This window comes from Crinia signifera, chromosome 7 (assembly GCF_055691185.1).
Source record: "Crinia signifera chromosome 7, ASM5569118v1, whole genome shotgun sequence".
NCBI lineage: Eukaryota > Metazoa > Chordata > Amphibia > Anura > Myobatrachidae > Crinia > Crinia signifera.
Window position 1 is genome coordinate 15,259,036 of NC_139223.1, and position 17,812 is coordinate 15,276,847.

Sequence of the window (17,812 nt, forward strand, 5' to 3'; positions counted from 1 at the left end):
GTATATTATAAACGGTGAAAGGAACTCCCCCGGCGTGATGAATGTTGAGATAAGTCCCCCGATGGGGGTTCAATCTTCACTCCAAGTTTCTCAAGTTGGCATTGTCATGAAAGGGAAAGAAATATACCAATAGTGTAGTAGGTTCACAACTTATTTAAACAACTAGATTCCTTCCCCTTCAAGATAAAACAAAGGTGGTTCTTAAATAGTGCATTAATGTGTGCCCCACTCACTTTGCTACATGGGGATTAATTCCCATAAAGGTATCTTTTTAAAGTGCAGAAATCGTACCATCACTCACAAGATATAAAGCATAATGAAGCCTGTAAAGGTATCTTTGTATAAGGTGGGACCCAGAATGATGCGCACCCTGAAACTCACTCAATCAATGCGAGAAGGACTCCCATAAAGGTATCTTTCAGATGGACGAGGCGGATTTTCTTAAGAACAGGCTTTTATTGGAGAACACCTCCAAAAGAACATACATACAGAAACAATTTTTATACAAAAATGGGTAAGTCACCCTATTAATGGATGCAGGAAAAGTGCCTGAAGTAGCACCAATGAAAGAATTTCACAACCTGAATATGGAGTGCCGGATTTTCCATAGGGTTCCCGGTGTTTGGTGTGGTCTTCAAGTGGTTCCTAATGATGTAATAGCCAAAAAATAGGGGACTTCCTATGCTTGGACAGACACATTTCGGACCAAAAAGATTTATTTTTCAAGGGGTCAACCCTAGGTGGAACCCTACGGAAAATCCGGCACTCCATATTAAGGTTGTGAAATTCTTTCATTGGTGCTACTTCAGGCACTTTTCCTGCATCCATTAATAGGGTGACTTACCCATTTTTGTATAAAAATTGTTTCTGTATGTATGTTCTTTTGGAGGTGTTCTCCAATAAAAGCCTGTTTTTAAGAAAATCCGTCTCGTCCATCTGAAAGATACCTTTATGGGAGTCCTTCTCGCATTGATTGAGTGAGTTTCAGGGTGCGCATCATTCTGGGTCCCACCTTATACAAAGATACCTTTACAGGCTTCATTATGCTTTATATCTTGTGAGTGAGGGTACTATTTCTGCACTTTAAAAAGATACCTTTATGGGAATTAAGCCCCATGTAGCAAAGTGAGTGGGGCACGCATTAATTCACTATTTAAGAACCACCTTTGATTTATCTTGAAGGGGAAGGAATCTAGTTGTTTAAATAAGTTGTGAACCTACTACACAATTGGTATATTTCTTTCCCTTTCATGACAATGCCAACTTGAGAAACTTGGAGTGAAGATTGAACCCCCATCGGGGGACTTATCTCAACATTTATCACGCCGGGGGAGTTCCTATAACCGTTTATAATATACATCACAGCGCCGGTGTGTATCCCACTATTTTCTGTTTTACATTGTAACTTGTTGAAGGTGGTGACCTTCCTGAAGGTGCCCATACGCGGTGCGATGGTCGCACCCGTTATGGGCTGGATCGCAACGCATGCGCTTTGCCTGCAATGCGAATCGTGCACAGTATAAAAAGTATGTGCAGCACATACTTTTTGTACTGTGTGATGCGATGCCTGCTGGAGCGCACATCGCATCACATAGCATTGTGCAGTGCAATCGCAACATGTATGGGCGCCTTTGGTGGTAGATGCCGTCAGGCTGCTTCGCTGGAAAGTGACACACCCCTATCTCTCTGTTCTATGATTCAAATGTTAGACATTGTATAAATATTATAAATAAAAACACACACATACAGTATATACATATATACAAAGTGACACACTCCGCAACCTTGATGACTCTCAGTGGCGTAACTATATATTTTGCGCCCCCCCGCCAAACTTTTTCGGCGCCCCCTCTCTCTCTCCCTCCCCTCGGCACCCCTCCCCATGCCCATACCTGACAGAGCCGCATCTGCGGTCACTGTCCCGTCCAGTCTCCCCGCGCCTTCTGATAATGAAAAGTGACTCTTAGAAAATGGCTGCCAAAACTGTCTGCAATACGGGGGCAGCCATTTTCTAAGTGTCAGTTTTCATTATCAGCAGGAGCCGGCGCCGGGAGCGAGTGACGGGACAGTGACCGCAGATGCGGCCGGGCAGCAGCGCAGCGGGTAAATATAGCACCGCAGCCCCCCCGGCACCCATAGTTACGCTGCGCCTCCCCGCCACGGCGGGGGCTGCGGAGGCATAGTTACGCCACTGATGACTCTCTCTGGGTGACGGTGCATCGGCTAAAGGCTTGTCACCTACGTCACCACCCTGGTAGGACTGGCAGAGAGCAGGGATGTGTGGTGGATCAAATGGCTGAGGTGTCCCTGGCACGTACCAGAGCCAGATTTGCACACATTTTATGAGCCATGGGGTACGTGTGGGCATTATACACAGGTGCAGCAGTATATACTGCTGGAGATTCGCTGAGTTTTAATAACGATAGACTTTTTACTCCAGAGTTTGGAAATTATAAAAAATTATTGGAATAATAAAAATAAGATTTTTTTTTATATATTCTTTGTATTTTTGACATACTTTATAAACTCAAAACTCCAGCATATACGTTAGTATGGCAGGAGAGGCTGTGCCTCACCCAACCGCACGCCACTGGCTGGTTCCGTGCTGCTAGACCTCACTTATTACACCCAGTGACCAGTATACAATCAGCGCTGTCACCAGATCAATGCCATATAAGGTGACTGCTGCGTATCTGCATCTAGGGGAACGTAGTATTAGTGGGTGACTCATGAATTTAATTGTAGACTTTGGATCCCCCTCTCCCAGGCTCTTATTGAACGTCCTTTGTGAGTAATCTTCATAGCTTGGAATGGCTGGGAGACCAGTGTAGCGCGATCTCTCTCTCTCTCTCTCTCTCATTGTGGCTCTGTCCAATTGTGGCTTTGACTTCAGCAGGTTTTAAGCAAATGGTTATTTATCTGCAGTCTGGACCCCGTTGCCATTTGGTGGTACCAGCAATGTGACCGTTATATTACTAATGGTTCAGATATTATTATTGTGTTATATTATCATAGAGTATATAGGCCGTAAACAGGGTGGTGCAACATGTGCCTCCACAAGGCAGGGGGTTCTGTTCTGCAGCGCCTGCCTAATTTCGATTTCAATCCGTCTCATTTCTTACTTTCATATATTTTATCCTCGGGATCACCTTGCCGTCCCCATCTCCCCCCTAAGCATCTTCAGTCGCACGCTCTTTAATTTAATATTTAAGGCACACATTTCGCAGTACTCTCATTCTTCACATACCGGTGCAAGTACAGTAGTTCCATGAGAAAGGTTTCTGACTGCAATATGGAGGGTCATGTGTTCAAATCCTGGGTATGACGGTATATTAAAATGCTGCTTTAAATCCGTGCTTCACAGTCATTACAGTCCTCTCAGCTCCCCGTGCGTCAGTCATTACAGTCCCCTCAGCTCCCCGTGCGTCACAGTCATTACAGTTCCCTCAGCTCCCCATGCGTCACAGTCATTACAGTCCCCTCAGCTCCCCGTGCTTCACAGTCCTCTCAGCATCTGTGCAACACAGTCATTACAGTCCCCTCAGCTCCCCATGTGTCACAATCATTACAGTCCCCTAAGCTCCCCAGCATCACGGTCATTACAGTCCCCTCAGCATCCTGTGCGTCACAGTCATTACGGTCTCCTCAGCTCCCCACGTGTCACAGTCATTACAGTCCTCTCAGCATCCTGTGCGTCACAGTCATTACAGTCCCCTAAGCTCCCCGTGCATCACAGTCATTACGGTCTCCTCAGCTCCCCATGTGTCACAGTCATTACAGTCCCCTCAGCATCCTGTGCGTCACAGTCATTACAGTCCCCTAAGCTCCCCGTGCATCACAGTCATTACGGTCTCCTCAGCTCCCCGTGCATCACAGTCATTACGGTCTCCTCAGCTCCCCGTGCATCACAGTCATTACGGTCTCCTCAGCTCCCCATGCGTGACATTCATTACAGTCCCCTCAGCTCCCCATGCGTCACAATCATTACAGTCCCCTCATCTCCCCGTGCATCACAGTCATTACAGTCCCCTAAGTTCCCCGTGCATCACAGTCATTACGGTCTCCTCAGCTCCCTGTGCATCATAGTCATTACGGTCTCCTCAGCTCCCCATGTGTCACAGTCATTACAGTCCCCTCAGCACCCTGTGCGTCACAGTCATTAGAGTCCCCTCAGCTCCATGAGTCATGTTTCCTTTGTGTCACATTTATCAGTGTCCCCTCAGCGCCTCATGTTGGTGCACCACATAAGTGTGCGTCTCTGAGGCCCAGAATAATCACTGTTATGGGCGGGTTCAGAGACCATGGGCCTCATTTATATTAAATATAACAAGAAGGTGCCGCTTGGAAGATTTTCGGACAGGTTTCTATTTGGGAGGGGGCACGCCCCATCTATAGAACCGCTGGCAGCGGTTACATCCGCCACGCTGGGTTTCACACCATTAGACATTAATAATTCACCTCTGTGTCGCGGAAACCCAGCTCTTATGAATTCTGATTTTGGATTGCAGAGCAAAGGGAATATTGATCCCCTCCTAATGCCGGATATAACAGTGTGACATTGCTGCTGAAGGTTTAATAATATACCGGCGGCTCCGAGCAGCATCCAGCATCTCCTAGCCGTGCCTAGGCCCCGCAGCCATGCATCCCTGTATAAGCAGATATGACCCGGTGTAATCACCTGGAAATGAGTTCATGTTAATAAGCGCGCAGCCCCATGTGGGAGATAAGGATTACCCCGGCCGCTGTGTAATATATACCTGCGTATAATGTGTGCCTGCGATACAAAGCAGCCCCCCCCCCTCCCCGCCAGATGCAACTGGTTGGAAACTCATTCAAGAAACTACAGGGATCAATGCTAAATGGGTCATCCCTTATTTGGCGTGGATTCTCAGTTACACATGTGCATCCGTGTGTTGCTACGTCTGCATGGCTGGCACATATGAAGGTGCAGAGTCACAATAACACGTCTCTGTGTATCTACAGCAGCGACGGTTCTGCAGCAGACAATGAGGCTCTGTGCGCGGTCTGCACTGGTCTGCAGCCTGTATGACTTATACTGATCTGCCAGGCATGTTACAGGGAGACGCAGGTTCCCGGGAGAGATGGTTTATTTTTAGGATGGGTGATAAATGAAGGGGGGGGGGGTTCGCTGATCTCTGGAGACCCCACCACAGAGAGAGAGGCAGATGTGCTCCAGGCAGGAGAGCGGAGGCTTGGGTGGGATTACCATCGTGTGGTGGGGGCTCAGACGCTGACAGGGCCTGAACAGATTGTGTCACAGAGCGCTGGGTAGATTAGGAGGGGATGCAATAGCGGGGAACTGGGTTACACAGGACGGATAATGTGTGTGTGGGGGGGGGGGGGAGTGTCTTATACCACACTGGCTGACATGTACTTAGCCTTGTAATGGGATAAAGTGGAGAAAGTACTAGCCAATCAGCTCCCAACTGCCATGCCACGGGCCAGGGTTGAACATTTACAGTTAGGAGCTGACTGATGGGCCGTTTCTCACTCTCCACTTTATCACATTTCAAGACTTAGTACATCTTAACAGCATAAAAAAATGACACTCCCCTTTGGACATAGGGGGCAGATGTACTAAGCGTCAATAAGTGATAAAGTGGAGAGAGATCAAGTATCAGCCAATCAGCTCCTTCTTTTCCTACTTTAAAAAAATGTGAAAAACCTCTGTTGACCTTATTCGTGTCAACCATGGCCATGTCACCCTAAAGCTTGTGTCGACTTTCTGTGGGTCGACGTAGGGTGTATCGATCATTCGTAGATGTCGACCTAGACAATGCATATCATCTATAACCACACAAACATAATGCATGTCATCAGTATCCATGTGTCGTCATATGGCCTGTTGTCCGGTAGTGGTCTCCCTCCCGGCTGTATGTGTGTCATACATGTCCTGCTGGAGTTACATAACATTGGGGCCGATTCAGACCTGTTCATTCGGGCCGGAATTCCTCGTCGGTTTATGCGCATGTGCGAACCCCAGGAGCGAATCCCGGGCCGTTTGCTTCAGAGGTGGAGGTGGACATGGGGTGGGAGCAGGGGAACGCCTAGTGTTTTATAGGTGCCCACATGACAACGCCGGGCAAAGGTGGGTTCATGCCCCACCCGCACCCGCCCCCTATTCGCCCATCTCCAGTACCAGTAACTGTCAGGTTAGACTGACTTATCCCCGAAGGGGAGAGAAATCATCCGATGGTTGGTGACCATCGAGTGAATTCTCTCCCCGTCGTCCGAATGTAAGGGGGTGTGTTCTCCTAGCGAGGGGCTGTGGGCGGTGCTGGCGGCAGGGGGGGGCGGGCATTCCATGGGGCGGAGCTGACCTGTTCGCTAGGCTGCGAGTGTACACTAGCAAACAAGTCTGAATCAGGCTCATAGAGACACTGGCCCTCATTCAGATCTGATCGCAGGACAAATTTGTTCTCAAAATGGGCAAAACCATGTGGGGGGCAGATGTAACATCGTTTTTCTGTGCATGGTAAATACTGGCTGAATTATTTTTACACTGCAATTTAGATTTAATTTTTAACACACCCCTCCCAAATCTAACTCTCTCTGCACATGTTACATCTGCCCCACCTGCAGTGCACCTGGTTTTGCCCATTTTGAGAACAAATTTGTACTGCGATCAGATCTGAATAAGGGCCAATGTGTGCTATCAGTAGCGTTTTAGGGACACATTTATCATTCTGGGGGAGATTATCTAAACAAGGAATGCGGTAAAAACCCCGTTATCGGGGTTTTTACCGCATTTTGGGATGCTGTAAGCATCCCCCGCCGGGTTAACGCGGCGGGGGGCATCGCCAGAAAAATCTGGCGATGCCCCATAGAAGCCAATGGGCTTCTACCGCATCCCTCCGCCGCCCCGCGCCGACCCCCCGCCGCCGCGCATCGCCCCCTCTCCCCTCACCTGTGTCCGGGCAGCACAGCGCAGTGCTGCCCGGACCTGTGACCTCCTCCCTGCACTGATCCTCTTCCGGGTGCAGGGAGGAGGAGAGCCCGGCGCAGCAGCAGCAGCAGCAGCAGCGCCGGGTGTGTGAGGGAGGGGGGAGCCGCCGGAACCTGCTGGGACCCGGCGACTCTCACCGCAAAGGACAGCTCTTAACGCAAGAGCTGTCCTTTGCTATAATTATCGCATATGTTAGAACATATGCGATAATTAAGTATGCGATGGGCGGCGAAGGGGGGTGGAGATTCTTAGAGAATCTCCCCCTGCATATGTGCGGGTCTAAATCAGGTGTTTTCGGGGGTTAGCCACAAATATTAAAGTATCCCCCGAATGAATCAGGAGGGACCACAGCAGGAATCACTGATCCCTGCAGTGATCCCTCCTGCACATAGGCTTCTATGGCGGATGCGAAGCTGCCCGATGTATCAACATCGGGCAGCAGCGCATCGCATCCCTGGGCTGCTGCCATTCTGAGATGGTGGTAGCCCATTGTAGCCCCTCAGCAGTGTCGGCAGGGGGGTCAGTGCTAACCGCGCACGCGCAGACCCCCTGGCTCAGCACATTGCAGGAACAGGCTCCTTTCGGAGCCCTGACCCTGCGAGCGGGGATGATACATCCCACTGTTAGGTTGGCATTTTACAATGCGATCCTGGGCGGTAATATTGTAATCATTGATAAATAAGCCCCTTAGTGATGTGACAGTGTCTAGAACGCTTTCAGCCTTTGTTATTATCTAGAACGCTTTCACATCACACATACCGCGGGTATACTATTTAGTCATTGTGATGTTGCTGAGACTTTCCAGAACTTGAGTCATGTATATAATGCATGGAACCAGCTTCCTATCGTGTGAATATATGTCTGAGGCAGTACATGGCACCATTGGGGCAGCCTAGATGGACTTATGTGTGCACCGGTTCTCTCAGACTCACCTTATACCTAAATCTCACCATCCCCCGCTCTTTCCACAGTTATCTGAAGCCGGATGTCGAGAAAAAGTCCAAGCACAAAACTGCTGTAAAGAAGAAGACGCTGAATCCAGAATTTAATGAGGTAAAAGAACATACAGAGAACATACTGTATACTGTAGCAGGTTTCCTGTATAAGCACATGTCCCAGCTCCAATATAATAACTGAGCAGAGTTCTGGATCACTAGAGGAGAGGGGACAATTAATTCTACTGGCACTCCCTGGTGTTCTGCCATCTGCTTACCTTACCAGTAGGACGTTCTTTCTGTTTCTGCTATGTTTGCAGCTATATTCCATCTTGGGGCACCTGCTAGGAGAATCCATACCATAGAGAAGCGAGTTGGATTTTCTCACATGCATTGTAATATTTTTTTTAAATTAAATTTTTCAAATTAAATTGTTTACATGCTAGAGGTGAAAGACCTGGTGGCATCCTAGGTATCAGCGGCATCCTAAGTCTCTGCATTCCGGGGGTGGGGGATTTTTCCCAAAATGTTTTTCATAGATTTCAAATCAATGAAGATCGCTCCAAATCGATGTTAGGTTTCCAGGGATAAAATACACATTTACTAAGAGTAGTGCTAAAATATTAAACCTGGCGTCTGGTGCTAATATCACTTTAATAAACCATAAACTAGGTGATGTAAATTCAAGATTGTGTGGCAGTAACCCCACAATAAATATAAATTTACACAAGGTGATAAAAACAGCACCTAATAAAGGTCAAAAAATTATTTGTCTTTGGATTTTTCACTTCCGTATAGATTTAGATTATGAAATAGAAAACAAATCTATCATACAGTACATCATCAATACCCAAATGTTTTGTAAAATAGTCTTGTAATACTCTTATTTTATTGCAAAGGTATTAGTTGGAGTGTATATTTGGCAGATAACATACCTACTGCGCTGTATTTTATCTTGAAAACAAAAACACTATATTTGGCAAAGAGATAAATGGTTAAAAAGAGCACAACAATATACCAGCAAGCTACTGATAAGTATCAAACGTACAAGAAGCAAGTCAATGTAGCACTTATCTGACCAATCGCTGGAGTCAAAGTGGCAGAGCTGTCCAACGCGTTTCATCTACGTCCGACTTATCAGCAGCCTTGTTGATATACTGCTATTTTTAACCATTTGTCCCTGTGTGAAAAATATCGTGCTTGTGGGTATGTTTTCTGTGCAACATATGGTCCGGCTAATACCCTTGGTATAAAATAAGAGCATTCCAAACGATGTTATGAGACATTTGAGTATGGGAAATAGCATGTTATGATTTTTGTTTTCTAATTTATATTCCCAATATATACGGACTTGTGAAAAGTCAGAGACAGAAAAACGGTCAAGATTAGAGTTTTTGGGTGACATTTAATAGGAAGCAATATTTAGTAAGATGCGAATTTGCGGCAAATAAATGCGATATGGTGTGATTTTTAGTCAGGAAAATGTTGCGCATCCAAGGTCCCTGCATGTGGGGAGGCTTGCTGGGTCTCATAGTTCCACAGCAATACACAATAGTTCTTTCTATTTTTACACATTTATCAGCCCGATGCCCAATGCCCAAGGTTCAGGTAAATTCTGGAGGGGGGAACCCTTCATTGGGGGGGGGGGGGTCCCCACTTCCCCAGGACCCCTTCCATGCTGACCGGTCAGGGGTAAATGCTTTGGCCAGGGGGACTTGTATTAAAAAAATTCCCCCAGATATGGCATTACCCTGCTGGCTGGTTGAGCCTGGGGCTGGTTATGCTCAGGAGGGGGGGACCCCACACGTTTTGTTTATTTTTTTGCCAGTTTTTTTTATCTTACACATTTTTGGACAGAACCATGCACAGATCGCACTGATCTGTGCCCGGTTCTGTCAAAATCGCCTACCACAACCCAGTCTGTCTGTGTGGCGAATTTTGGAAACATTTTCCCCAAATCACATCCCAATAAATTTGCAAATTGTATACTTTATAATGGGAAAACATCTGGATGCGTATTGAAGTGTGTTGAAAAAATTGCAAGTTCAGAATGTGCGAATTCGCGGCAAAAAGTGCGATTATATCGCAATTCACATCCCATTAAATTGTCGATTTTGGAAAAAGTGCAAATTCTACTTTTTTTTTTTTACTAAAATCACAAAAAAAAACACAAAATTCGCATCCCAATAAATGTCACCCTTTATTTCGATATTTCACACTTTGCGGTTTATCATGTTGGCGTAAGCACTATTTTAGGCACGGTTTTATCACCTTGTTGACAAGTTGACTAACATCTATATATTAATAGCATACGGGTGATTTTTATAAGATCTATTTCTATAATTACGTCACATCTTATACAACATAAAAGCTCCAGAGCCATAGATGTGCAGAAGTAAATTGGTGTCATAATCGATTGCTTCGGTTCGGAGTTATGTGGCAAAACATCCACCAGCCAATCACAGTTCATCACCATTGTGACCTGGAACATGTGACCTGCTGGGAGGTCTTGAAACTCCGGTGGTTATTTTCAGCCACCCAAGCTAGGAAATGGGTAAAGTTTTCCGCCCAGCAAACCTTTGCCTGGTTAAAAAATTCCAAATGACATATTATCTGTAGGTAGACAGTCAATGGGCCGACACCAAAATGTCGACATTGACAAAAGGTCAACGTGCGTTTTTTCACTATTTTTTCCTTTTTTGGGGAGGACTTTTCATGCTTTATCATCCACGAGGACTCGTGTTCACTTGTTCAGGTGTCAACATTGACACAAAAAGAAAACCTGAAAAACTCATGTCGACTTTTTCGAGTGTCAACCTATTTCGTCACTGCCGACTTAATGCATGTCAGACTTTTGACAATGTCTACCTAGTGACTGTCAGTGACCGTTTGTAGCGAGCAGAATTCGGCCTCGTCCCTGATGGTCGGGGTTTGGGCATGCCTGGGAGCAAATGGCTGTGGTGAGTTTCACACCCGCCGGGCTGTTCGGCCGGTGTGAAATTACGCTGAGCCCCCAGGCCACTAAAACTATCCAGCCATACACAGAAGATGACACCAACAGTCTGTACATCCCCGTAGTCTCTTCCCCCCGGTACCACGCAGTCCACGCAGTCACACAGCTTGATGTGGCCGCTCTCTGGTGAATCCCAGTTGGCGGAGTGATGCTGCACACACACGATGTTGGTGGGGGGTTAAGTCTTCTCCTCTCTCATTGCTCAGGAATTCTTCTACAAAATCGCTATCCACGAGCTGCAGAAGAGGAGCCTGGAGGTGACCGTGTGGGATTATGACCTGGGCAAATCCAATGACTTCATAGGTGAGAGAATTAATGTACAATCCCAGTCCACGAACTCTGTGTGAGACACATATGTGCGCCGTCTGCTACACTACACCATGTGCTATATAAGAAGATGCCTCTGTCTTTAAGCAGTGTTGTTGGTCCCCATGACTCGTCTGTCAAATACACAATCTCTGCCACAGCGAGTCACTTATATCTCTGCTGAAGGCCAATTTACTTACACTGGGTCCAGGGGCAGTTTCAGAGAGTAGGGGGCCCTTGTCCAGGCTCCAATTAGCCTCCCTCCTATATGGCAGTGTAGCAGCATTGTACAAGAGTCTGCGGGAACATGGCACCCACCCCGCGTTCCCCTGGACATCTTTATTGTACATGCACGCAACCTTCAGATAATGGCCGAGCGTCGGGTCAATGGAGATGTGCATTGGCGAAACTAGAAAGTTGGTAACGGGTGGTCCCAGTTCTATATTTCAGATATTTTTATATAAATATTCACCCTGACATTAACACACCAATATCAGAGACACACACCCAACTATGGGGTCGTTGGCCAAGAATGGCGGGTGGCGGCCTGGAATGGTGGGCGGGCGGTGCAGTGTCCAGCAAGGGCGGGGGAGGCGGAGAAGATAGCCTTTGATGGACACATGGGTGACGTGAGTCACATGACAACGAGGACGTGATGAAATCTCGCTCGTGTGCAGTTTCATTGCCAGTGTATCCTGGGGAGGGGGAGAACAGGGAAGCTAATGTACAAATGCAGAATGACCTGGAGCTGTTCCTGGATGGTAATAAAAATAATAAACTATGTTCTGGGCGAACGGGTGGTCCAGTGCACCCCCAGTTTCGCCTATGGAGAGGAGAGTATGATTAAATAGGGGCAGGGTGTACACATGCACAGTATAAAAACGTTGACCAACCCGCATACTACAGTCGGTTTGGTTCGGTCCGGTCTGAATGAGGCCCACTGCACTTAAATGTATGCGTAGTAAATCTTAGTAAATGAGACCCATGATGTCTGTTTTTTCAGCTGTAGATGTCACCATTGTGGGTGGTGGGCCAACATCACAGAGCATGAGGTACTGCTATCGGCCGGGAGGGAAATGGCTGCCGCTCACCAGTGATTTCTCATTGATATTTGCTCTACCCACAAAATGGCCACCTCTGCTCTGCCAAATGTACACTGCTGTGTTTCCATGCCGGCATTAATCCCACGTTCCCTCTTTATTACAGGGGGTGTTACGCTTGGGGTGAATGCTAAAGGGGAGTGTCTAAAGCACTGGATGGAGTGCATCTCTACCAACAATCAGAGGGCGGAACACTGGCACACGCTGACCAATGAGCTCCCCGGATCTACCTACACCGACTGAGAAACGCATTTCCGTGAAGGAAGAGCTGAAGAACAAGAAGAGATGAGCGGGAACACTCACTTCCACACTCACATCACTGAATGCATTTAGATGAAACTTTCATGTCATGGGCACATTCAAGATGGCTGCCGCTGCAAACTTCCTGACAGGAGATGTTCATATTCCATCTATGGCACAATGAGATGTCATCAATTCTTCTCTGGCTTTTTATGGTGGTCATAGAGATGATAATCCCAGGGGCATTTTTTTGTCTGGTGGACAAGACTGTTGTAGGACAGAGACCATGAGCTTCATTAAAGGTTGGGAACGGTCAAACCATGGTTTTCTGTGAACACAAATCCACCACGAAAAAATGGCTTCCACCCTGTGACCTCATCACAGATACACGCAACTGGCTAAACCACAAGACACCACACAGGAAAGTGCAGTCCCATCAGATTGCTTGACAAATAATCCCTCTATTTCCATGCCTGCATACATTGACCCTGACCCACACAAACCCCACACTGGCCTTGCAAAACCATGCCATTATTACCACAAGTCAAGTTAGGGATTCGTCCCCTCATGGTTTAAATCATAAAGGCGGTGGCCGAGAACTTTTTTACATAGGCCACGGAGCGTGGTGACAGAAAGTGCGGACAAGTCCACGGGAATTTATCAACGTTTTACAGGAAACCCATCGTACGGTGTTGGCTGCCATTTTGTGGGCTAAACAAAAATGATCAACCAATGACATTGCTGAGACAACACAAAATGGCTGCCCACACCATGAGCTCAATTAATGGGTTCTAGACTAATACACAGTTGTCACCATGGTTCACGTACAGAGGAAAGATGAGACCGAGAACCAGCGGCTTAACTAGATGTTTGTAGGCCCCATAGCGAAAGTTTGTACGGCCCCTGTTTACACCCAAATATATATAGCACGTTACATTGACAAATAAGGTGGGCCCTTATAGCTGTGAGCCCCATAGCAGCTGCACTCTCTGTACCTATGGTCGTTACGCCCTCTGCTCTTCCCTGTCCCTCCAGGGCACCCTCAGAGTTCATTAGCCGGCTCTGCTTTCATTTCTCATTATCTGTGATTTACATTCATAGATTGGATTTAATTAGGTCCCGCTGCAGTCAGCTCACTTGACAGCTAAGCGATGCTAATCTGTAAGCGATCCGTCAGACTGTCAGACCGAATATCATTATATAGGAAACATATTGGGAGACGGAATGAGTGACCTCTGACAGCGGGGTTATGCAAGACGCCCTGCAACCGCGGCATTATCCCTCATTATATCACTGTCATCGCAACACCCACCAACGCAGCATTATCCCATTCAGCCGCTACAATTACTGCTGCCACATAGAGGATTAACCCTTGTAATCAGTGTCATGCCAGGATTAACCCCTTACAGCCAATTAATGTCACAAGCCTTAAACCCAGCGTGGGCTCTGATATTCAGTGTTAGTAGCACAAACAAGATCAGTATTATCCTTAGGTTACATAGAGGTCTTGGAGAGAGATAAAGTAGCAGCAAATCAGCTCCCAACTGCAGTGTTACCGGCTGTTTGAAAGCTGATAGTTAGGGGCGGATTGGCTGGTACTTTATCTCTCTCTAAGGCTTAGTAAATAGACCACTTAGTTACCATGTGTTAGTACATAACAAAGATCTTAATTCGATAAAACATTCCAATGTTACTATTAGTGTTATCACTTAGCTACAAAGTGCCACAAGTTCCACCGTATCGGACAGTCCACATCTAGAGACATGAGGATCTTCTGGAACGCTGTATCCTGTGGGCTAACAATTTAATGAGAACCTTGCTCCAAATGATCCCTAGAACAGACATTTATTTACAATCTCAGGTCCAAATTTATCCACTTCCAGCAATGTAATTGCCACAACCACTGGCCCCAACTACTTCTCCATTGTGGTCTACAAAAAGCCACCAGCCAACTCCATGCATCCATGACAAGCCAAGATGTGGGACAGAAAAAACCTCGCTCGTATCTGCCCGAACCACAGACGTTTCCGGCGTTGCAGCAGGCCACTCCTCCTGGTCGCTAAAAATATCGGCAAGCAAGCTGGCGCAGAAAAAGACACGGCCACATGGCACCAGCATACGCTCACTCACTTCTCTGTGTGGACACTTGTGCATGCTCTTACGTGGGCTTCGTTAAATGTTCCCGGAGTCTTGTGTTTACCTAAATCCCGGGGAAAGACTGAAACCGATTCTAACACGTAACATCTCTTCCCTTTCCATTTATAAGCCCTATAATGCGCACACGTTACATGCCAGGTGGTCAGGCTAAGCATTGTTTCATGTTACGGACTGAGAAATACAGTAGGTCGCGGGGCAAGAAGTTGTGGCTGGAGATGGCCTCTGGAACGTGCCCCATGATGTACGACACCTTCAGCTGTACCCATGAAACACACAACTATGCACACATCTTACTATGGGCTATGCACACACTTCACACATTCACAATTTGCACGTTCTTTTTCCACTGTTTTGTGACTTCTCGTTTTGTACGTTGGGGGGGTGTGAGGTGTTTTGTATACAGGGGAGTACGCTGGTGCTTGACAGTCACGCGCAAGCACTGCATTTATGCAAAATTGTGTCTTTTGTAACTTTATTACTCTTCTGTTTCTTGGTTTATAACGAGTTATTGGAGAAATGGACAAGGCCTAACGTAGAGTCAGCAAGTCGGTGAAAACAAACAAAAGTGTAGTGGTTTGTGGGATGCAGTGGCATGGACCAGCTTTGTATGAGCGAAAGATACAACCTTAGATAATAGAGTAAGGTGAAGTCTTCTCCCAATGTGTGGATGACACCAAGCGTTTCTGTTTGCCCCAGCTTTCCATGGACTGTTGGTGAGGGACATCTCAAGGGAGTTTTCCCAAAGTGGACAAATCATAGAATTTTTGTTGGCCAATATGTAGGAAAGTTGGGATACAACTCTAGGGTCTCTCAATGATCGTTAATGTGGTCTTGATAAGACCTTCTACTTATCAGCAGGTTGGGAAATGTTGAGTCTTCCTAGTGTTTCTGTGTGTATGGGAGAGAAATGGTTTCTGGATGCCCACCTGCATTTCACAGTGGTTGTTTCAGTCTAGATCCAAAGAGATATTTTATCCTAAAGTACTACGGTTGACTGTGTTTTGAAACGTGATTTATGGCTAGTATTGACGTATTTAGGTCAACACTAGGAAAGGAATAAAGGTTAGGTGTCTGTGGAGATCGCTAATATCGTCATTTGCATCCAGGCGGAAGATTCAAAGGTGTTGGTGGAACATTTATGGATGAAGGTGGATGGTTTGAAAACAAGAGAACGTGTTTCCAGGTGGCTTGAAGATTAAGATTAAAGGACGGAGGCTTCCAGATCGAGGCAAGGAATATTATACTAATTGATCCAGATTGTTTGTTTGAACGTTGATCGATAAGAACGTTAATAGTTTCTGTAACAGGATTAGTTGTGTTGTACTGCTTATTTTTGGATGTTCTGGCCATCTTTGGAGGTGGGTAGTATCACTGTTATGGAGGATTGAGTTGAGATTAGTCCCACTTGGGTTTTATGGGGTTGGTTTGGAAGGGCTCTAAATCTTTTGCTGTATATAGATTCTTTGTCAATCATATGACGATGTCTTGAAGGCGAGGGTGTAAGGAGAGACTGGTGCTGAACATGCGTAAAATAGCTTGCATCCAGGCGTGTGGTTCTAAGATGAGGTGGAAAGGCTGAGCGGCTCTCCGAGAAGACAGCCCGGTGTGTTGGTGTAAGGCACGTGACTGGTTGTGCTTTGTGTTTGTTTGTGTCAGGTTTGGAAAGGGGTGTGACCGAGGCTGCGCGCCCTGTACATGCATGTATCAGCCTCCTCCTGTTAACTGCACCAATAAAGGCAAAAAACTGCTACCTCTGCCTCCGAGTCTTGTGTGACAAAACTTTCACAGTATACAGACTGACAAAAAATAGGACTCTGGCGCTGACATACATGAGCCCGGAATGTAGTGCGGATTCACAGATATAAATACAGGATTATACCGGAACGGCAGTCAGTAATAAAACCAGTGGCAAACGCAGGATCCCTAGAGGGGTTTCCAATTGCCATCCACAGTCTCCCGGTTTGTGGAAAATTGTAGCAAGTGTGGGAGTCTGGGGGATCGGTAGAAGACCCTAGTAATGACCCTGGACATTTATGTACACAGTGGTGTTTTTATTCGCTGGATAATGCATGGAATACAGTATTAATATCTAGCATTATAGATGGTCTATAATACAGGCTGTATCACACAGTTACATAATATAAATAAGTGGTCAGTAAACGGTTAAACATCCCATAATAATAATAAATACATAAACATAATCGAACCAGTACTGCACTTTGAAAGCTCAATTTCTCCCACCTCATGGTACGGCTCCTGTCTCTTCTTCCTGATAGCTGCTCTCTGGTCCAGTGCACTGATTGAGGACTATCAGTGTTATGTGTTCATTCTACTACCCTGCAACTTTTAAAACCCTTGCAGTTCCTTTTCCCTGCCTGGGGTGTCGCTCTCTGCTGTGGTGCATGTATCACAGTGTGGTCTGCCTATCAGTGCTGAAATACAGACCACATTGTGCTAGAAGCACCACAGCAGAAAGCCACACCCCAGGCAGGGAAGAGGAACTTCACAGATTTTGAAAGATGCAGGGTGCTAGAATGAAAACGAAGTGTGACACATCAGCAAGGGCGTGGTGCGATCATTGCGGCATTCAGCGGACAAATATAATCTTAGGATCTCAGTCTATGGGTAACACAAAGACAATTAGCAATGCCTGAAGAGCTGGAAGACCGCCCGAGCGGAAGTTAACGAGAGAGAGATGATTTCTTTTATCTGTAGAGCGTTATCTACCAGTAGCCTATTAGAGCCCTCCTGCAGCTTCCCCTCTGGGCTTCAGTAATTGGCCAAATCCCTTTGCTTGCAAAATCCAGTCCTTCCAGCTGCGGAAACCCTTCTGGAGAGATATATATATAAAGCCGAGCATTTATACTGTCAAAGCTAGACTATGTGCAATCATTGGCAATGGACCATAATAAATGCAGGCACTGCTCTTGTACGCATGATGATGTGAGATAGTCCAGCGTATAGCACAGGACAAATCACCACCTGCTGTACGTCTGAGCAAACCCTCATCTAGGATTTGCAGAGTCTATAGATGCAGTAAGCAATTGTGCCCCCTGTCAGAACCATAACTGTCCCCATTGCTTTGGGCTCTGCG

At 46.5% G+C, this 17,812-nt stretch overlaps 1 protein-coding gene across 2 annotated transcripts in view; it reads left to right on the forward strand.

The window, feature by feature from the left end:
* Positions 1-16,483, forward strand: part of DOC2A (double C2 domain alpha) — a 132,999-nt gene extending 116,516 nt beyond the window's left edge. For both annotated transcript variants that reach the window (XM_083152386.1, XM_083152387.1), the window contains 3 exons: positions 7,939-8,020; positions 11,122-11,218; positions 12,428-16,483. In XM_083152386.1, coding sequence (XP_083008512.1) covers positions 7,939-8,020; positions 11,122-11,218; positions 12,428-12,564 — 316 coding nt within the window. In that variant the 3' untranslated portion in view covers positions 12,565-16,483. The remainder of the gene's footprint in view (positions 1-7,938; positions 8,021-11,121; positions 11,219-12,427) is intronic.
* The last annotated feature ends 1,329 nt before the right edge of the window (positions 16,484-17,812 follow it).